The sequence below is a fragment of the Phalacrocorax carbo genome, chromosome 9 (assembly GCF_963921805.1).
Source record: "Phalacrocorax carbo chromosome 9, bPhaCar2.1, whole genome shotgun sequence".
In the NCBI taxonomy this organism is placed as follows: Eukaryota; Metazoa; Chordata; class Aves; order Suliformes; family Phalacrocoracidae; genus Phalacrocorax; species Phalacrocorax carbo.
Genome location: NC_087521.1, coordinates 11,398,096 through 11,421,436, shown reverse-complemented (window position 1 = coordinate 11,421,436; position 23,341 = coordinate 11,398,096). Strand labels below are relative to the sequence as shown.

Genomic DNA, 23,341 nt, shown 5'->3' with positions numbered 1-23,341 from the left:
TCCTCTGCTTGGAACTGGGAAAATTAACTAGCTCAAGATTTATGTTTGATGTCAGGGGTCTAAAACTCTTGGATAAAATAGAAGTTACTGCTGCAAGGACAGAAAATACTTAAAACACAACTGTTGTCTTCTTCCTGTTCTCCCCAAAATCATTCAGCAAAGAGAACTATAGGTTTACAGTTACATAATTATCTGGTCATTCTTCTTAAAGACTGTAATTATACCATGCTATGTATAAAGCAACTAATACTGAAACAATGACAGCAACTGCCAGAATAGCAGTGAGCAGACAGGATGAAAAGAGCAGGAAAATGAGCCAACGGCCGTAACTGAAAAAGTGATGTAAAAAACCAGCCAGGAAAAGATCAGTTCTGAGGTAAACTGCAGGGGCAGGTGCTCAAGGTATCCTGCTATCGCTTTAGAGGAAGGACTGAGATCACCACTCTGCACTAGTGGTTGCAAGCTCACTAATCCCACTGTAAATGGGTTCCAGTTCATTTCGACTGGGAAGCTGGATGTTAGAGCAGCCCAATATCCTGCTACACACCATGTCCCCCTCAGAGAAACCTGGGCTAGAGAAATGTCTGAAAAAGACTGAGATGGCAGAATAAACAGGCTGAAATGTTTGAGCAGGGGTCAGTCAGAGAACAGGAGACTGAATATTTAGCCGGTTGTATTCTGACTTGCTACTGCAGTGGCTGTGAACCACACAGAATACAAGAGGAGATTGAATATTGACATATTAGGTAGAATAATTTATAGCTTTTAACAGCCCTTAAAACTGGAACAAGAGGAACAGTCTAACAGCAAGAATTACGCCATTATATATCTATGCACAGGTTCCATGGAGCATGGTTGAAATGGTACCATCTGAGTATTATATTCCATAACATACGACATGGAACTATAGAGTGGAAGTAAATTAAACACACATCACTGTATTCAGAGCCTGACTAGAAAGCAGCCTTTTTTCCAAAACTGCAAATAATGCCTTGCAAAGCATCTTTTTTCATCTATTTCTCCTGTTATAGGGTGATTTAGTTCTGTAATTAAAATGAAAATTGAGCTTGTCCCTGTGCTTACAAGTCTTTCATTTAAGGAAATAACAAAAAACTCGGTTCTCTTCTCTTTCACGTCTATCAATTTCAATCTTTAAAAAGATGAACCTCCATGTAATTTTACAAGAGACTTTGTGGGAAAAATATATGACCATCCATAAAAACAACTGATATTTAAACTGTTTGCTTGTGTCACAAACATGAATTCCAATTTAATTGAAGCACCTGGAGCATTAGAAGCTTTTAGGTTAAAATCTTATTAAACTTCTTCAACAGTTAGTAACTTTTTAGAAGTGATAAAACTGGTTAGGAAGGAACAAAACTGCAGTTCAGATGGAGAAGCTACCCATATTGACTGAATGTCTGATTCTAAAAATATTTATTTCAGGTCATAGTACTTACTATTACAAGAGGTTTCACTAAATACTGTCATTAAATACTTTCATTAAATACTCTTCTATTTCATTACTGAAAACTGTCACAAAATTGTAAAATAAGCTATCTTTTTCTTGCATGCTGGTCCTAACTTATAGGTTCCAATTACTCTGCAATGTGCAACTCCTAGCATTGTGACATGCATCTGCCATTAAAACTCCATCCCTCCATGTTATTATGACCTTTCTTTCAGATCTTTACTTTGCCTCAACTTCAGCAGAGTAAAAAATAATTCTAAATTAAATTTCATTTTAGCACTGTAATTTTTTTTCAAATGTCTGTTCATTAGGAAATTTGCTGCGATAAATGTAAATTTCTTCCCGTTGCGACTCCCAGCCTGCAGCTATTTCTGCATCTCACACATTTCAACAGCAAATTGGAAGAGCCTTTGGATAAAGATTTTTTGCAAAAAGTTTTCATTGTCCCTCCTCCCCTGTGAACATCAGACTTGGCAAATATGTGGCTTTTATAGCACTTGATTAAATCACAAAGGAGCCTCTTAAATTGTCATTGAAGTAACTACTCGAGCTTACTAAAAGCATCCCTAAATTTTACCTTAGAGCCTGGACATAGCAATTCTTATCCTCAGCAGCTTCATTCAAAGGTGTGTGAACGAATGCAGATGTACATATCTTACACAGCTGAAGAGTAAACAATAATTTTATTGAGTTGACCATCACTGCATCTGACCCCAACATGAAACCTATCAAAAACACACTTTTAAGTAAGGATAGCCCTGTATTTTTATTTTATTCTCCTCTCTTTCTTTGCAATGGTGTTGAAATATTAGAGGTGTACCTTTTGCTGTACTAGTTAGAATTTGTTTAAATTATTTGCCTGTGAAAACTCTTGGTGCCAGAGCTTCTCAGAGAAGTATTTTAGATTTAAAAAAAAATTAGAAAAATATATAAGTACTTCCTTAGGTAAAGATGTATTTCTCATACACAGTTGTACTTTTTTAGCTAATACGTGAAAAATAATCAGTATGCAATAGTATATGTCTTTGTCAGCATTTTAACATGTAGGAGAAGTACACTTCCAAAGCACTACTGAAATAGAAGGAAACTGTTTATAAAAAAGGACAGACTGCGTAACTGGAAAATATGCAAATAAGAAACTTGTGATGACGTTCAAACAACAGAGCTATGTGAGAAAGAGGTAGTGGGATTAACCCTCCCACATGCTTCAAAACTGATTATTTGGATATAGCCTTCTTTGGTCACTGAGGATCTATGATTTGCATTAATCCCTAGCTTAAATAGCACAGTGTTGAAACAATTATATTAGTAAGCTAGAAATCCTATACTGTTCCTAACTGTTATGCAAATTTCAATTTCTGATATGTATTTTTGGGTTACTATTCAGAAAGTGCAATATTCCTTTTGAGACATGACACAGAAACAATGCAAGAAGAACAAACAGAGGCTGAGAACCTGCCCAACTTTATTCAGAGCCAACTTCCTCTCCCTTCTGTAGGAGTTTATTCCTCCTTTTCACTCCTCTCTCTTTTTAAAGAAGGCTGGAATTGTTCTGGGATGTGCTTTCTTTTCAGAAAGTAAAAATTCAGATGGAAATCCATGTTCTACCATTTATTCCCCCAAAGCTCATTTTAATTTTGGTTTGGGTCTTTCAGGCCTTGCATGAAACTCCAGTTTCAGCTAGGATTCACTTTCCACTCCATCTGCACAAAGTATGGTTTACAACACGCACTTCTTTCACAGTGGAGAAAAAAAATCGAATGGCTTCAAACAGCAGTAGCTACCAGATCACATAATTCTAGAATAATTCAGGTTGGAAGTGACCGCTGGAGGTCTCTAGTCCAAACAACCTTCTTCTCACAGTGATATCAACTGTGAGTTCAGAGCAGGTTACTCATGACTTTATCAAGTCAAGCATTGGAAATCTCCAAAGATGGAGATGGCAAAACCTCTCTGGGCAACGTGTTCCAATGATGGACAGCCTTCATGGTGAAAAAGTTTTCCCTTATAACCAGTCTGAAACTCTCGTTTCAGTTCAAGTCTGTTGTCTCTCACCCTTTTGCTATGCAGCACTGTCCTTCTTGATAACCTCCTCATAGACACTCTCAGGCTGCTGTTATATTTCTCTGAAGCCACTGAAGAAGGAAATTTTTTTTTCCCAGGCTCAACAAGAGCAGTACCCTGTCCCTCCTTACGGTGCAAATGCTACAGCTTCCTGACCATACTGGTGGCCCTCTGTCAAATTTGCTCCGATTTATAGATGTCTTGCTTTTACTGGGGACCCAAAACTGGATGCAGTGTTCTAGATACCAGGAATTTTTCTCCTGTAGAAAAAAAAGGGGACTGGTCTTTTTTTTTTTTTCCCTGGAGGTCTCCACTCGTTTCCCTCCTTTGAGCATGCCTGTGTATGCATACAGTTGCATGTTCAAACATACATATATTATGGACCTAAATATCTCTTCTCTGATTCTGTATAATAAAATGGTATTTGGTTGCTTCTGGATGATACTAATGTCAGTGAAAGACAGATCAGTATAAAAATACACATCTTAATGTTACTGTTTACACATGTATGCATTCAAATATTTTTAATATATACATACAGTCATTACTTTTATGACCAAACTCCTAAAATGTGGTTGTGTGTTAAGGCATGGCTTTATGTATCCCTTGTAGACTTTAACGTTACCCTCCAGTATTTGGGTTTTTTCATTAAATTTGTTTCTCCTAACTTAAAGGATGATGCAGAAATCTCGGTTAAAACAAGGAAACAAATAAGAAAAGTATGAGAAAATGTTTTTTTCTAAGGCCAAGGAAGACCTAAGAGCAGAAGGAGGAGAAGGCACCAAATGGAACCAGAATTCCCAAGCTGCTGTCATCCTGGCACCACAGAGACAACAGAAGGTGGGAGAAGCTGGCAAAGGGATGACAGAACAGTAGGTGAAGGAAATGTGCACCCTGCATAATAACGCATCTCATTGTAGCTCTACAGTTCAGATGAGGGGCAGAGCCATGTGTGGAAGCCTATATTCTGCTCACTGGGGAGCTCTAAAGTCCAAAAGAGAAATAACTCCGGGGAAACGTAGTCTTGAAAAGCAAATCGTCTAGCTAACTCACTTGGATCAAAGCACCAAACTTCCACCTCAGTCCAAACCAGGCTGTCTAAAAAACACTCTCAGTGCTTACTCTAGATTACCTTAGCATGGCAAGTAGTAAAAGGAAATAAAAAGACCCAGCAGACATCTACACAAGCATTCCTTAACTAGCCTTCACATACAAAACAGAGAGTAAGTTTTCACTCATTTGGGACAGCCTGGGAAATCCATTCTCTACTTCATCATTCATGATTATTGCAGCCAGCCCACCCTTAGGCTGATACAGTCCCCAAAGCTTTATGCACACACACCATATATTTTTCTCTTCATCTACCTCTTTTCTAATCCAAAACACAGCACTATACCAGCTACAGTGATGAAAATTAACTCTATCCCAGCTAAAACCATGACATGTGTTCAAAGTACTGCCACACTACTGCATGACAGAGGCTGCAGATGTTCATGTAATATATGGGAAACTGTAATCGAAATGTTAAGATGTTCGTAAGAATACTCATAATGGTGCAATTAATTTCTAACCAAGGCAAAAGATAGGCACAAGACCTCAAACGCTGCTACTTATGCACTTATAGGAGCCCTTCTTGAACCTGCGAGGGATGTCAAAGGCAACAACTCTAGGCGGTCTCTGGCTTTCCTAGCCGTGTCTCTGCATGCTTGGACAGCGTCTCTATACAGAGAGGTCATGGAGTCTCCATCCATGGAGATAATCTAAACCCAGCTGGATGTGGTCCTGGGCAACTGCGTTAGGTGGCCTGGCTTGAGCAGGGGGGATTGGACAAGGTGGCCTCCAGAGGTCCCTGCCAACCTCAGTCAATCTGTGCCTCTGTGCGTCCACTTCAGAAGGCATTACAAAAAACCCCATCCTCTAAGAACAACAAGTAGGGGCTAAAATCTTTCATTTTTTGGTGTTCTGAACTACTATGTAACTTGTACAACTTAGTAGTGATACAATAGTTCATAGCCCAGGCGATATTCAGATGAGTATTTCCACACCTTATGACTAAATCTTGCAAAATACCATAATCAAACTTACAATGAAATTTTGCCTGTTCAAAGTAAGGGCCATAAGTTAATAACATGGTACATTCTAATGGTGATTTCTGTAAGTCATTATTATTAATATTTCTGAGATTTAAAGCATTTACATCAATAAACAGAGGGTGCTGTCTACTATACTTGTTAAATACTATATGTTAGTGCAAACTTGACACACTATCTCAAAACAACTCAAAAGTCAGTAAAAAATCTCCTGCAATGTGCAGAGACCAACACAAGCAAATGCTTAATTTCTGAAATATCAATACAAAAATTGCATTTCTGTTTTTAAATTGTCCTACAAATCCCATTTAAGTGAGTAATAAGGGCACTATAATAAATTCTTTCTAGCCTGGTAAATCATGCCATAATTTGTGCACACACTAAATGCTGACCAAATTCATTAAATGCAATAATCACAAATTGCTTGGGGTTTCTATTCACAATTAACAGGCTTTAAGTAAATGCCTATGAGATTTAGAAACAAAAGTTGGTTTTGAAACTTCCCTCCAAGGTTTTAATAAACTTAATGAGAAGGGGAAACTCTAAAAACCTCTAGAAACCCAGGTATTTTTACTTGTAAATGCTGAAACACTGGAAACATACATAGTTCTGCTACTGCAAATGCTTTTTAGTCATAACTAACTAGTCCTCTTTATTTCCAATGAACATAATATTCACACTACATTTATTATTTACCTCTGCAGGCCACATCCCTCATCACAGACATTCAGCCTTCAGATTCACAATTTTCTGCTGTGTTGATGCCAATTCTCCTGCCTTTAACCTGCTGGCAGCTCTGTATCCCCTCTCACACAGGAGGTCAGGATGAAATGAGAGCTGTAACCCAACATCACTCCATAAAACAACCTAACTCCTTCACTGGACCACACAGAGCTTTTCCTGAGGGACTAAAACCCACTGATCCATGCAAATATTCAGTGCAGCCCACCAAATTAACGAGAGAATGGCTATTTCTCTCATTCTGCAAACTGTTACAGAACGTAAGGAATTAAACATATATATTAAGTTGCAGTTGAAAAGAAAACAGCCCTTTAGAATTACAGATTTTATTATTTTGAAATCTATGTTGATTAAGTTTTATTATTTTGAAATCTATGTTGATTAAGTTAGGTATTTGCAAACAACCAGGGAAGAAACAAGCACTTACGTCAACTGTCCCTTTTGTCTGCGTGTTTTTAAGTGAATGCATTACTATTCTTTTTCATTTATATGAGAATCAACTGCCAGCAACCTTCCCCTTCCCCTAGAAGAACCTAATAGAAAATTTAGGCTATAAGAAAAGGACTTCTATTTCAAAGAGATCGTCGGTGATCAGTAAAGCAGAAATGCAGGCCTTGATTCATTGATGTATTCACATTTCCAACAAATACCTATTTGATAAGGCCATTTCCTCACTCTCAGTCAGACACAGTACAGAAAATTTCCCCTATGAGTCACTGATTTATATTAGCATTAATTATTTTACCTGTAATAAACACGCAATGCCTGGATTTCTTTTTCTAATTTTTTGCACTGTTGAAGAGCGGCCTCCTTTTCTTGTTGCAAGGATATTGAGTCTGCCTGCAAAACAATAATCAAACGATAAACAATTTATTCAGAATATCCATATTGCTTTGAAAACATAACAATGCTTTGTGCATTCATTTCAGTAATGCTTTATTATAATTATGTATATAAAGCTGTACTGTTTTGTAATGCTGCCTATTTAATTCTTATGAAAAAATCATAGAATCATTAAGGTTGGAAAAGACCTCCACGATCTTTAAGTCCAACTGTCAACCCAACACTACCATGCCTCCTAAACCATGCCCTGAAGTGCCACGTCTACAGGTTTTTTTGAACACCTCCAGGGATGGTGACTCCACCACCTCTCTGGGCGGCCTGTGCCAATGCCTGACGACTCTTCCAGTAAAGAAATTTTTCCTAATATCCACTCTAAACCTCCCCTGATACAGCTTGAGGCCATTTCCTCTTGTCCTATCACTTGTTACTTGGGAGAAGAGACCAACACCCACCTCTCTACAACCTCCTTTCAGGTAGTTGTAGAGAGCGATAAGGTCTCCCCTCAGCCTCCTCTTCTCCAGACTAAACAACCCCAGTTCCCTCAACCTCTCCTCATAAGACCTGCTCTCCAGACCCCTCACCAGCTTTGTTGCCCGCCTCTGGACACGCTCCAGCAACTCAAAGTCCCTCTTGTACTGAGGGGCCCAAAACTGAACACAGTACTCGAGGTGCGGCCTCACCAGTGCCGAGTACAGGGGGACGATCACCTCCCTGCTCCTGCTGGCCGCACTGTTCCTGATACAAGCCAGGATGCTGTTGGCCTTCTTGGCCACCTGGGCACACTGCTGGCTCATGTTCAGCTGGCTGTCAACCAACACCCCCAGGTCCTTCCCCGCCAGGCAGCTCTCCAGCCACTCTTCCCCAAGCCTGTAGCATTGAATGGGGTTGTTGTGACCAAAGTGCAGGACTCGGCACTTGGCCTTGTTGAACCTCATACAATTGGCCTTGGCCCATCGATCCAGCCTGTCCAGATCCCTCTGCAGAGCCTTCCTACCCTTGAGCAGACAGACACTCCCATCCAATTTAGTGTCATCTACAAACTTACTGGGGGTGCACTCAATCTCCTCATCCAGATCACTGATAAAGATATTAAATAAGACTGGCCCCAAAACTGCGCCCTGGGGAACACTGCTTGTGACTGGCCACCAGCTGGATTTACCTCTGTTCACAACTCTCTGGGCTCGGCCATCCAGCCAGTTTTTTACCCAGTGAAGAGTACACCTGTCTAAGCCATGAGCAGCCAGCTTCTCTAGGAGGATGCTGTGGGAGACAGTGTCAAACTTGGTGATGACAAATCCTTTCTTGTTCTATTATTGCATTTTTTTCTAGTTTTTTTTTTTCCCAGCAGGATGATGTTTTAAATGGCTTCCCCCACATATATGGTAAACTTTTGAATGGCTAAGGTTAGACCTGTTCAGTTCAGCCAAGTGTTTCTCAGCAAATGTATGTCATATTGATATAATATTCCTATAGTGCAAAACTGTTGACCAACATATAGAGAGTGAAGCAAGGCACTCTGACACAAACTACTGATGCATGACTCTCGATCTGTACATGGCTCTCCAGCTGTGAAGTGTGGCTCCTGTGCTGGCTAATGTTACCAGCAGGAGAGCTGTTGGATAACCCGTACCCTGAGTAGCCTGCTGCCACTGGCCTGAGCCAGCAGGGCTGCTGAGACTGGCACTGCCAGCTTGCTCTGGGATGTGGGTACATTCTCACCCAGGATCTGGTTTATAGTGGAGCAAGGGAATCCCTGAGAAACACGGTCATCTCCCACCTGTGAACTCTCCCGGATGTTCCTCCTCCCATTGTTTATTCACACTGCTCTGCAAAGGGCTTGTGACTCATGGCCCTTATGGAAATTGCAGCATGTGGCTTGTAAGGTCAGGAAGGCAGTCAGCCCCAACACGGCCTTACGGTTAAAGAGAAGGTAGGAGAAATAAGTACTCATGTATATTTAATATGACTCTATAGCTTAATCACCATTAATTTTAAAATGTCCAGTTTCAATAGCACTGCAGGACTCCCTTGAGAGCCCAGGTACCATATAAATTACCTTAAAATCCGTGGATGATTAATTATTGTAACAACAAATAAGACCGGGCTTGCACAGCAATTCTTTGACACATGAGCCTGAGCATTGGGCTGCTTTCCAGTGTTTTTAATTCACGGTGTAAGTTATTAATTGTACAAATTGTAGAGCCCCAAACCAAGAGGCACATGTGTGAGAAATGCTGACTGCAGATTCTGCCAACTCTTAAGGACAGTGTTGTGGAAAAGTCTCTTGGTAAATTAAGGACCTGCTACATGAGCTATGAACTCATGTAGGGAAATGCAGAGTTCAGTCTCTAGCTCTGCCAGACTCGCTGTACAATCATGAACAACTCTGTCTGTATGCCTCAAAATCCCTCTCCTAAAACAGGGCTCCCACTCGCTTCTGTTTCCTGTTTGTCTGTTAAGACTGTAAGTCTTCAAGGCAGGTGTTTTACTGTTTACTGTCAATTCCCAGTCATCTATGGGCAATTTATTCTGCTGATTGATTAATCTTGTCCTGGATACATGGCTGACTCCTGGCAAATTTTATTAAACACCGCATTGCTCAAATGCAGCTACACAACCAGTCTCTGCACTGTGCTGCTCAGTGTGTCAGGCTGCACCCACGGTTTTGCATTGCTGGGGTACAGGACCCACTGCTGTAATTGCTCCTGTAACAGACGTTCATAAAATTTTAGCAGGAAGTTCCCTAGAGAATAAAACCAAACTTTCTTACTATATGGAGGGTTCCTTCAGCTTTAAAAGCAGAAGGTGTTAATGTTTAACCTCTGAGTGACAGTGGTTTAGAGCTTCTGATTCTGAAAACAATGTACTGGATGCTGGCAAGCCCTAACTCCTGTCAGCAAGAGGTTAAAATCCTCTGCAGGTGAGCCTCTTGCCCAGTGCTCCTTGCTGCCTCGCAAGCAGAACTCACAGAACACAAAGATGTTAGCCAAACCAAGCTATTTTCTGTAATTATACCGTTCTGTAGGTGAAACAACATTCTTAAAAACTGGAAAACACACTTGAATCAAAGTAGGTGGTTTGTTCTAGAGGCCAGTAATTAACATCCTTGCCAATTTTCAGTGTACTGTGAAGTGTGATTGAAATGGTAGACTGGAAGGAAATGTTTGCAGCTGACACACCTACTCACAGAGAGATTAACGGCTAGTCTCTTTGGAGAACTATCATAAAAAATACACTTTATGTTCCACTTGCTTTTCAGGACAAAAGTCAGAAGGCACTAGAGTCTGAAGACTCTTATTTAGGTCAGTTTTTCAGCAGAGAAAACTGCACTGATTAGACTTGGTTTGCATCTGGGTTTACAACAGTAAAAATAATAGCAGAATCAGGTGCTTTGGAATTAAAAAAAATAACAGCTAAAAAAACTGAAGGGAAGAGAAGTAGACATTTGGTAACCTGCTCAGTAGCATGCAATGGGGTTCATACTAGGGAACTGCATGAGACCAACAAAATTCAGTCACAGGAGTTTTTGTGCACAGCATGCAGCCATGTGACATAATGACCCATCATTCACAGGCCTGAAGAGTGGTAAACACAAATAAATGACTCAAATACCCTCCCAAAAGAGAGATGCCTTCCCTCACTAGAAGAAGGAAAGCAAAACAGTGCTCATCACAAAGTTAATTTGCTAACTAAAATAATGGTGCCTGCACTACTATAAAACATTTGGAAGACTCCTATAATGTATATTGAAATCCATCCATAGTGCACATGGCAGAAATCCTACATGAGCTCACTTCTAGTAATAACAATAGCTGCTCGGGAACTTTTTAACAAAATATTATTCCTTTGGAAAATGTCAAGCTGTGGAAACCAGAACTCTTCACAGAAATGGATCAGTTTTGATTAAATATTTTTGGAAGGTAGGGTGAAGAAGGAGGAAGAAGAATAAAAATCCCATTCATTCAGGTTCCTCTGGTGGAGGTTTTCCCTAAAAATGTCTATTTAGAGGTGAGGTTGGTCACCACTTTGGTAGAGCGGTAACCCTCAGTGAAGTTCCTGTTTAACCCTGAAAGGGTATTCTGATCACTGGGGTATGGTCTTGTTCTCACAATTTTGTTTTGCCCACAAGTTCCTACGCTTTTATATTTGGCTTGACATGGATAGATCCTTCTCCCTTCTCTGTCCTCCACCCCACTTCCCTGCAAAATAGAATTCTTGCTCCTACACTTCTCTCATTTTGCATTTTAGCAGTTACTTGTTGAAAATAAAAATTGTCCAATTAAATCTAAAAGCTAATTGCTACATATCAAACTTAAAATAGCCAGATCTTGACAAAGAAAATCTTATTACTGATCCTTTTGCTGTTGCTTTTCTTTCAAAATATTTAAATGAACAATGCTATGTGTTTTCTTAACCCAAAGGCTGGAAAAATACAAGACTTTCACAAAGCAAAACAGAGGGTAAAACTAGTTTTTATCTTTTTCTAAATCCTCTAGTGCAAGCATGAATACCCTCAACTCTAATCTAAATTGAAAGAGGTAAGAACACACAGCATCCTATTCTGTCAGGTTCCCTGTGGGTGAGGGATGCCTTTTATAATGAACTTGAGCAATAAAGCTTCATAGCTTTGTCTTTTTACCGATTTTTGTTTTCCTCATGCATTTATAGGAAGCATATATATTTCCATCCATATATATTTATAGAGAGCATGTACTTCTCCTTCCGTACATAGGCTAAACAAACACAACCTTTCCTGTTACCTCTCAGTAAGCAGGCTCTCCATCCTCCTGACCAACCCAAACCCATCTCTCATCAGTACTCTGCTAGCACTAAGTCCTAACTCCAGTGGAAACACCTTACTTGATACATTGTGGCATCCCTTTTGCTCACAGTCACTCTCTGATACCTGTCTGTCCTCCTGCCCGCTGGTATTACCCAGCTAATGGTGGAAATCCTTATTCATCCACAAATGATGATACTTAACACTTGGTACCATTGACTTCCACGCCACTGCTTTTATTTTTCCAGTACTTGAGGCCATTCCAATCTTTCTTTGTATTAATAATATCTTCATTTTGTATTAATAACATCTCCCAGCTCTGCGTCATCAAGCAATTTTGTTGGTACGATGTTGCTCTTCATGCCAAAGGCTCTCAATGACAGCATTAAAGAAAACTGGTTCAGCACCAACTGGTGAGAAATTGGAGAGAAATTCTGCTATTGAAATCCTTGGACCTTAACGATTCTTCTTTCAAGGCTGTTTGTTGTTGCCTTCCTGCTAACTAGTTCCTTATTGCCTTTGACTAATCCCTCATCTCCTTCATGGGTACATGACATTTTGCAGACAGACATGAGCTCAACGTGCCCATCCTTCCAAACAAGAGATGCTAGGCGAACCCAGTTAACAGCAAGCAGCATTTCCCACATTAAGCTCGTGCCTGCTTGTAAAATAACAATATACACATTCTCCACTCTAATAATTTTCCATATGGCACCACATACAAGCTTATGTGACAGCTTATATTTTACAAGTTTCCTTGTCTAAATAACCAGTTATCATACCAAAGAAGAATTCTTGCATGATCTTACTTGGGAGAAAGTTGTACTTCTATCCACTGTTAATGGATCTATGCTTTAAAAACATTTTCTTTCCAAATTTACTCTGAAGCCTCACAATAAAGACTAACTGATCTACAATTGTCAGAATTAGGTTTTTTGCCCGTCTAAATATAGATGCTGCCTCTGCTAATTCCCTGTCATATTACACCATACACAGCCTCACAGGATTTATTGAAGAACTTTACTATCATTCCTGCAATTTCAGGTACCAGCTCTTTCAGAATTGGGCATGGAAACCATCCGTTAATCCAGTCTGAGCACAATAATCTATTGAACAGCTACGACGTACTCCATCTCCATGCATTCACTTCTCTTAACCCCTGTCCTCATAGCTGGCACCATCATTGCCCAATGCTGAGAGAAAAAAAAACCTAAAATCACACACTTTCAGACCTAATCCGGATTATCCTTGATCTCCATGCCATTCTCAGAGCTGTGGCACATTTCCTCTTTCCTTGTTCTCATTTCAGTCGTTACACTACTGTTTGTTTTAATTTTCTTTCCAAGGGCTGATTTAGCTTAACCTCTGGCAATTTTCATTTGTCTCTCTATCTCCTGTTTTCTAAGATATAACTGTCTTGCTTAATAAGTACTCTTCTTGCAGAAGAGTTATTCTTACTTTATTCTTATTGAGATTATAATTAACCCAATTAGAATTGACACCCTTCCCACCCAAAGCATCTTCCCCTGACTTGACTGAGATACCTTTTAATGTGCAAGTATTACTTAACTCAGTAATAGTTGCTACCAACAGCTTGCTTTCTACTGATCCAGGATATTCCTATGGATTAGAAGGCTGGATGAGAAGTCTGGAGAGTCTCAAAGGTAATTTCTGCAATTTATGTACTCAATCATTTACACTTGTTAGAACTGTATAACGGTGAAAGATGGCAATAAGATGTCTTTCTCCTCCTTTGGTCCTATGTTGTCTGGAGTCTGAAATGGACTCTAGCCACAAATGGACAACTGAAAACTGTCCCCATTTCCTGGGTGACAGAAGACTCTTTCTGCTGATATTAGCAGGCTCGCTGGACAGTAAGAGGTCAGGTGTCTTCTGAGGGCAGCAGGAGACTGGAAGGGGGACATAGGTTTCTTTCATTCTGATTTAGAATGAATAAGCAAGAAAAAAATGTTTTAAAACCATTGAAGAAGTATTTTTATCTATTTTCAATGCTTTTATATTTTACACATTGTGTCAATAAAAGAAGCGCATACTGCAGGATCGAGTAGGTCATGTTGTGACATGTTGCGACACCCAACGTCTAACCATTCTGTTATTTTTACATTAGCAGCTGCTACTTAATGCAGATTACAACAGCTCGTCTTATTTTCTATATCAAAGTGTCAACATATCAAAATGTTCCACCAACAACAGAAGCAGATGACACTTTGATCTAGAAAAGAATATAAGCACTTGTCTTATTAATTAGGGGATCAGAGGTTTGCAGGGTCAAGAAAAAGATTCCAGCTAACATGAGGGGACTGAAAATGCCTAGCACTCTAATAACACACTAAGTGATCTTGTTTTTTCAATCACAGCGCTAACGTGTCGAACTGTTTCATTACAACACAAACAGGGGACACACTGACCTAGAAAATTAGATAAAATTTTTCAACTTGCATTTAAGTATCAGGTGCCCCGTACTATTTAAAAATGAAAAGTGAAAATTAGAACTGTACTACAGTAGATGTTATAAATTATTGACACATAGTTAAATACACAATTAACAATAATAAATCCAAATGTAATATGTAAAATTAAAATTTCATGTATTTTTGAAGTTTGAAATGTAGTTTCAAATATTCACCAAATAACACTTCTGGGACATAAACCTGAGTTGGAAAAGTTTGGAATACTAACTGAAATCATTACAAATTCACGAAAAGTTGTTTCTCAACACATCATTTTCTACTGGAAATAGTTTTTACTAAACCTATCTTAACTTTAAGTAAATCAAGCAGCTGTATTACTGAACCCTGATTTATCTGCGGTGCTGTGGAGGATCAGTACAGCTAGAAAAACTACCCTGAAGAACCAGCTGAGGGTTGTTTGTGTGTGTGAATTTCAGGGTAACAGTGGCTGTGGTGGGAACTGTAACAGCCTTTAAGCTACAGCTTCCCCCAGCACACCATCACAACCATACCTGGGTTGACATTCCCTCTAGGCATAAAGGAATGGGATCTCAACAGCAAACATGACCTTTATGAGTTTGCATCAGGATCAAACAATTAACCATAATAAGATTTTACTCTACAGTCTAATACTATTGTTGGTCAGAATAAATATCAGTTAATGAAACTTTTTTTTTTTAATAAAAAGGATTGTTTCACTGGAACAATAATGCCCTGTGAAGATGCACTGGTTTAGATAGAAATATTTCTGAGGAATGTCAGGCAGAATTTCTGACAGAAGAGAGAACTCCTCCCCAGCCACATGATTAGGTTATTCGTTTTGGATGCAGAAACCTAATCCTGAGTCCCATTCTCTTGCATTAACTCACTCTGGACACGGCAGACTCCCGCCAGCAAGAATGCTTCTCTGCTCTAAATTCATGTGAATTACCGATATTTCTGGTGTCTTCCATTGGTCTATGTCCTCTCTCTGTGGCTGGCAGAAATAATTTTTTATTGAATTGCTACGTATGTGAAAAGCAGATACAGACAGAAGTGCATTGTGGGAAAGGAGACTACTCCACAACCCAGCCATCAAAATGTTTGAGGGTGCTCAACTTCGATCAGCGAGCTGAAATCAGGGTTTTCACATATATGTATAGGATGCAAGTGCATCAACAGTGGCTTTTTAGTTGCATAGGTGCACCTTTTTCAGTTACTTTACAAAGAATGTCTAAATGTTTTCTCTTATTGGAATTAAAAATGGTAACCTCATAATCTCCCTTTTATTCCAAAATGAAATTGTCATTTTCAAGAAGTGTTGTGTTGCAAGTCTACCCAATGCCACCTTCCCCAACTCAGTCTTTATGCTATCCCTAATTTAATATTTTTAGGGAGCTTTTCAAAAGACTTGTAAAAGATGTCACTATCTGAGGTCCGGACTCACAAAACCACATTCCCCAGTAAGAATACATGATCATACCATACGAATATTGCTTGTATGGTCATTCATTTCTGAGAGGTCCTGTTGTGACTGGGGTGACAGCAACAGGCCACAACAAATATTATGCAGATTGTGCAATCAGGGAAAAAATAAATCACCAAATAGCTTTCCACTGCTCTGTCAAAAAAAAAAAAAAAAAAAAATCCAATAGCATTTTTGCCCAGACTCAGTAGATATCTGGTTCATTTTATTACAATAACAACAAACTTAATATCTATTAATTATCTTAAAGCAATACCAGCTGAACCATTATGTCTCAGATGTTAATGCCTCATTCTTGTACTGCATGGTCACATCAAACTGGGAAGCACACTGTACCAGCAGTATTTGACAAGTAGTTTACTCTTTCACCTAATGATGTGTCCAAATGAGCACATACTACACGCAGATTCAGTCCATTATCACATTATGCAAGAAAGTGTCCATGAAATGCTCATGATATCTTTCTGCGAGAAGTAAGAATTTGCTTATCTAACCTTATATAAAATGTTGATACAAAGTTTCTTCATCATCTGCAGTATTATTTTGTAGTATCCTATACTTCCTTCCAAGCAATATATGGTATATTGAAATTACAGGAAAAGTTAGCTATTCAAAGGACAATCCAAGGCATGTGATGAGAGTGTGAGACTAATACATGGAACCATTTTATTGTAAAGAATGATTCATGGAGTGAGGAAAATTAATTCGAAATTCGCCCCCTGTGAGGTTGATCCAAAACTGTAACTGACTTCCCAGGGTCAAGATTTCATTTATGGTTTCCTTTTGTTTGAGTACATAGCTAAAAAACCCAGAGATACCATCATAATTACCTACTATGTGCATATGGATAACTACCTAAGGATACCACAAAGCTTATTTCAGGTAAGATATAACTTTAGTGACAACAAAAAGACTCCTGAAAACTTTCAGGGATGACAGCTCCAAAATACACATTCGTAGCTGGATTGGGCTTTGCACATAAATAATGTCATGTGCAGAGATGCTGACGTTTTAGTAGGAGGGATTTTATTAAGAACAGAAGCTAGAGTTCCTTTAAAATAGCAAGTAGCTAGGTCTTCATATACAGAGAGGTGGATACTTGTCTCACTACTACACTATGATGCATACTGTGAAAACAAAATCAAAGGAAAAAAATCAAGAAGGCTTTGTTTTAATAGAGAAGCAAAAAGCCATCACAACAGTTATTTTTGCATAGTAGCTATGGCTTTAGAATCTATAAGAAAATAAGAAAAGTAAGTGAATTCCTTTATGTCTCAGATTAAAGACTGATTACTGCTGTGGGCATGTGCAAAGGGCACATTTCTGCATGTTCTGTAATTCAGGTTTGGCCCTGGTGACTTCATACACGTTGTTTCTGATCTAAAAATCCATTGGAAAAATGTGATTTCAAATAAATAATGGAAAGACATCAGCAACACAGAGAAACTTGTCTTATTTGAAGGGAAAATAAAGCACGCTGTTTCGTGCATGGTGTTTACTGTTTATCTGAGGAAGCCTTCTTATGTCTCCCTTCACAGCTGCACAGGTAACTGGACTAGAAAACAGACACATCCCTTCTAAGGCAGACCAGGTTATCAAATACAAGCTTAAAACAAAAAGGAAAAAACTTCTCCGATCTACTGTGATAACAGGAATGCTCCCCTCAACTCTGAGAGACCTGACTTGCTTCACACATACCACGAAGACTATTACACTTTATAACAAACTTTACTGGCAGTCTCCTTAGGGGAAATCAGCTGGAGTGAGCTGAAGAAGCCTTCCAGGTGGTGTTTGAGACCTACTGGTGGATTACTCTGGGAAAGCTTCAAATGTCAGCACCCACGACAAACCCATTGTCCATGCAAATTACTTTGACCACTTAAGATATCAAGTCAGTATTTGCCACAAACAGTAAGTCGTCAGCGCAGAATCCAAAAGGTAGTGTTGTAATGTTGTCTCAGAAGCTTTGTGGTAACAAAGACCCTATTCAATAAAAACAATATTCCCCTCAGCCCCAAAAGCGTCCTATCCAGTTTGGGGTGGAACCGAACTGGCAGAAGAACAGAAGAAAGTTCGTGTTACAGCCAGACATGTTTTGTCTGCCAGAAACTGGTGCGCTTTCAGGGCTCTCTGTCTGGTACATTTTCAGGCTCTGCTAAGAGACCCTGACCCGACCACAGCAGCCACCTCTCTATAGCTAAAAAGATTCACCCAGAAACCATACTCTGGCCTTGAGATCTACTGACATGACCTGCCTTGTGTTACCATGTCAAAAGCTCTCTCTGTCCACCCCTAAAAGGAAGGGCTGCTGACACCAGATTGTCTAAGGAGAATAGGCCCTGGTACACAGTATCATTCAAAGGCATTTTCTGGGAGAGTGGGTTAAAACTTTGCCAGGGAGCTTTCTAACCAAAAGCATAGATGATTGCATGTCACTATGCAAGCCCATGACCGGATCCTGTTGTAGCCACTAGAGTAGGTACAGATAATTGGTCTTGTCAGCTAATAATGACTTAATCAACTTGACCAAAATAGCCAAACCTGACTGATATATGAGTTTGACTGACATTTTACTTCTCTCGCTCCCAGTGAGTCCAGTGAGGCACTCTTGGCTGTTCAACAGGTGTCACCCAGAGCTCCACTTCAAGGACACAGGAGTCATTCTTGCTCAGGTAAATCGTTCTAACATTACTTCACTACCCAATCTCTGCTGCAGACTCCCCATTATAGTAAAGTTCTTGGCTTTGACCTCTGACCAGGCATTGACCATGCCCTTCCATGGCCATTTGGACATCATTACCCTTTGGCTTCTCTGTTATGAGACATTCACTTATTACAGTTCCTTACCCCTGATTTCAGCATGACGCCAGTCCAGCTGAGACACCATGCAACATTTCACAACTCTCTTCCATAAGAAAATATGTACATTGAAATCATTCATGCTTCATAAAATGGACATAAAAAATCATGCACGGCAGTAACTTGAGCAAAGGAGGAGCTAACAATTTACACTCCAAATCTTATAAGTGATGCTAAGTGATAACATAACCCATATTATAACCTTTCAAGCAAAGACACAGAATGACTGCTACCTCCTGAAAGACAGTACTTCTGCAGAAGGCAGCAGTGCCTAATCCCACTATCAGAATTAAACTACAAATCTTTCACAAAAGCCATGAGTCTCTACAGGATTATAAAAATGAATTGTCCCAATGACTTCAGTGGGACTGTTTTGGTCCATAACCCTTCCAGGATTTGGAAGGAAAGGCAGGGAAGAGTTTGAGCTAATATTTAGCATTTCATCTTGTGGTCTTTGCCTCATGGAAAATTAATTACTAGCAGGTACACACGCTTAAATTTAGTTGATATTTTTGTACACACAGAAACCCAGAACCAAAGTGCCGAGTTCAACAGCAACTGTTATGCTTAAGAAAAGAAACATCATTATTGAATAAATGTATCTGTTAGCAGGAAAATCAGGAATAAGAAAGAAAGCATGAGTATACGCCACATACTCACGTGTCCAGATCTTAACTATTCATTGGCATTCTCAAACCAACTTTGAATCTGGCAAGCCTGATATCTCCTTTGATATCTGAAGTTCTCATCAGACAATGTAGCAAGACAATTTGGGCTCTTTCTCTGGCTGGATTAAAGTTGTGCCTAGCACTTTTCGGGAAAAGACAAAGCTGCATGCCTGCTCCTGAGGCTGGCTGCAGGCTTCACTACCTTGAGCCACTTGTGCAGCTGGGGTGACTGTGAATTTCTGAGACACTGTGAACAAGCTACCATCATGTCTCCTCCTCCTCCTCAACAGATAATTTAAAACAGTTTCACTCTCAATCTGTGCAATTCTAGATGTGTAAAAGGGATCAGTCATACTGAGTCTGAATAGCTGATGCTGATTTTGACCAGAACAACTCCCTGAATCTTGCTTTCTCCACAATCCCACTGCAATGTTTTCCACCCCAGTAGAACTTAGACTAAGGACTTAAAATTAAAGTAAGAAAATCGAATAGAGGTGTTTATGAGAACATACATTTAAGTCTTTACAGAAACCACCTGTCTGATGGAAAAAGCACAGGAGAGGATTCAACAGATAGCACCTTCCTATTGAATCAGCAAGGGATGGACGCCTCCATGGATTGTTATGGATGCTATACTGTTGGATGAGATCTGTTGACACAGGCGAGTTACCTTCACTCAGGACTCAGAAGTATGTTCCAATACTAAAGATTTCTTGTCCTTTCTGCTAAAAATCTATTTCCCAAATTTTATATGAGGTAATCATACTTCCCCCTACTGCATATGTTAGATTAGATTCTATTAGATCTTTCCCTTGGGCAAAAGCATTCTTTTAATTTCCTACCTAAGTTTTAGTACATAGTTACAGAACACATCTAAATTTCTGTTGCAACTCACTCGGACTCCACTACATTTCAACCGTAGAAAAAGGTAGTTGCTGCATATCTGATACTTCTTGTAATCTTCAGAGGAAGGAAGAGGAAGGGAAGGGAATGAGAAGAGTGATATGTTTGTTACCCACAATCGTTTTCTTTATAAACATAACTTGCAAAATGAAACAAAATAACCCGCTGAAAAGATAAACACTTTTGTCACCTATCAAATGCTCCAGCAATTTTCCACAGTAAAATCTAATGCAGGTGAATTTCTTTTCTCTTACTTGTACAAGACAAAAGGAAACATTTCAATCACCAAAGATTCTTGTGCACAAAAATCATGTCCTGATAAACCCAGACAGTAAATACTTTTCTACGTTACTATCTTACAGTTAGAATTTTAGCCAATGCTTTTGTTTTTATTTGTTCAAAGCATATCTTATACTCTTTCACTGCACCTATTATGGATTTCTTCACTTGAACACCTGTTGAACCCAACTTGTCTTGCCAGAATATTTTTAATTATGCAATCTGTATTTTGTCAATGGCGAGCACTTGGGTAGAATTTCTTATATACCTTTCAACATACCCAGCAGATAATGAAGAACTCAGTGTACAGAAATATTTGCCAACTGAAATGTTGGTGAGACAAGTTTAATCAAGTGATCTTGACTGACTTTTAGCAAAGAATCACAATTTTTGTCATCAACAGTTTACCGCTTCAAAATACCACTTTAAATGCTATTTCTCAGAAATTTTATTGACTCAGTCATTCCTACAATCTGCAATACATGCCTGACTTGCATAAGACTTCAGGCAATAGTTCCATTAATACTTGAACACTTTCTTTTCATGGGTAGCATAATGAATGTGAAATTTGTCTCCAGCTTTCAAGAAAATTTGGTTTTGCAGGGAAAATCCTGACCCATTGAAGCTAACAGAAGTTCACTGTTGACTTCAATGGGATTAACATTTCCCTGTATTTGTGTACATGCATTCTCTCTAGTGTTGAGTATTCCAATTATACGTGTGCTGTACACACGGATAACACACAGAATAAGTCTAATTAAGAGAAACATCTTTGACTTTATGTTTGCTGACTGATAGTATAAGCGTAGATATTTAGACAAGCGTTGTGCAGAACCCTTTCCAAAACCCTCTCCAATTCTGTAATGACAAAATGGTGAGATATTTGTGCAGTGCAAGGTGCCACCTGGCATTTACTTTTAAACTGACCAACGTATGCAGGTTTCATCAGAGGAAGGAAAAAACACCGTCTGCGCAATAAATTTTGCGAAGGATCTGAACAGCAGTAACAAAATTCTTCAATTAACCACCACTTTCAGAATGATGACACCTCTTTGGGAAAGGGGTGCAGCGCTATTAAACTTATACACAAACGGGGAAACACATTACTTTTTTTTTCGAGGCTGCTGGATTGGCAGCACTATTGCGTAGGCATACTGCTGCGGATTGTAGCTGTTCTATGAAACTCCACAAAATGCTTTTGATCCATTTTATCTTGCAACTTAGCAAAGAAATGTTGCAATAAGAAACACCAACAAAGATCTGAAAAACTTAAGCTCTGGATTACCATATTGTGTTCTCCTGCCATTCAATGTGTCAGACAAAGGCAGTGGTGTTCAAAGTAGAAAAAGAAAAAGAAAAAAGAAACTGGTCACAGAAAGTGCAGAGCACAGAGTAAATAATATTCCTCCACATCCCTACTCTTTCATAGATTTGTTGTTAAAAGAGTTGCAGCAATTAGGCTTTTGTTAATTACCAGCTGTTGAAACAGATGTGTTGACTGTCCTTATTAGCCAACAGCTGGGACAGGAGAACAATTGATGCTCTCTAAAACCAACAGCCAGCTGCTTTGCAGTAATTATCTCCTATCAATAATACAGGTGATAAAGGCAGCAAAAAGGTTATGAGCTTCAATAACCAAGGTACTGTTATTGAATATCACTGGAATTTTAGAAAATGAGTATAACAGTAAGTTGCTATATCTGCTTCCTATCTGCATTGTGTCAAGGTCAAGCAATATGCAATAATAGGGGAAATACAATCAGAAAAAATCCCCACAACCTTTTTTTTTTTTAAACCCTCTTACTATATTTCAAATGTCTTGCTGATCTTTAAGGAATGCTTTCTCTTTCAGGTGACTAGATGTCATTCATCTTTAACTCAGTCTCCCCATATGTCTTTCCTTGCATTCAGTTTTACCATAAATTACTTTCTGGAAGGTGCAGATGGTTATTCCTACCTGTTGGGAAATTTTATTATACAATAGGTAATAAGATGTGATAAACAAATCATTAAAGAGGGGGCCATCCCTCTCAAGCGTTAGATTCTAGTCTCAGGCATGCCATCAATTCTTAAGGTAATTCACTTCACTTCTTGGAACTCAGTTTCCCTAGTGCTAAAACGGGAGAACTATATTTATCTTGATTGATCACTTTGTGATTGATGACTTTAACATACTATTTAAATGCAAAGTAATGCTTGCATAATACATTACTGTAACAGGAAAAAAAAAAGCATGCGTTTCTAGTATTGATATATGTCAAAGGTTATAAAATGAATAGTTCTTTAGAAGCATGGGGCCAGACTTCCATGAATGGGAGCTGCAAGCATAACTGCTATCTAAATGGAATATATCCACACAGGTAGTCAGAGAGTTTGTATTTACTTTTGCTTCTGCTTTGATTTATATTTTCTCATCTCCATACCCTATTAAAGTGCATTAAAAGCAAAGCAGAGATTTTAAACCATTTCTATTAGCTGCTCAGTTCATCTCAAGCCAACAAAAGACATGTCTACAAGAATCTACAACCATGTCTATTCACTAATTAGTCTGCACTTAAAGACACTGCCTTACTGAAAACAAGGATTAAGGCTGGTTGAATGCTCTCCCTTTCATAGACCTCCCTTATGTCTCTGTTGGGTCATCATAAGCAGCTTGTTCTCTGAGCTTTAAGTAGGGGAGCTTGACAATCAGTTCTGGGCTCATCAG

At 39.1% G+C, this 23,341-nt stretch overlaps 1 protein-coding gene across 14 annotated transcripts in view; it reads right to left on the bottom strand.

Moving 5' to 3' along the window:
- MIPOL1 (mirror-image polydactyly 1) overlaps positions 1-23,341 on the bottom strand; it is a 202,072-nt gene that overhangs the window by 48,396 nt on the left and 130,335 nt on the right. For all 14 annotated transcript variants that reach the window (XM_064460309.1, XM_064460298.1, XM_064460299.1 and 11 more), the window contains one exon: positions 7,112-7,206. In XM_064460309.1, coding sequence (XP_064316379.1) covers positions 7,112-7,206 — 95 coding nt within the window. The remainder of the gene's footprint in view (positions 1-7,111; positions 7,207-23,341) is intronic.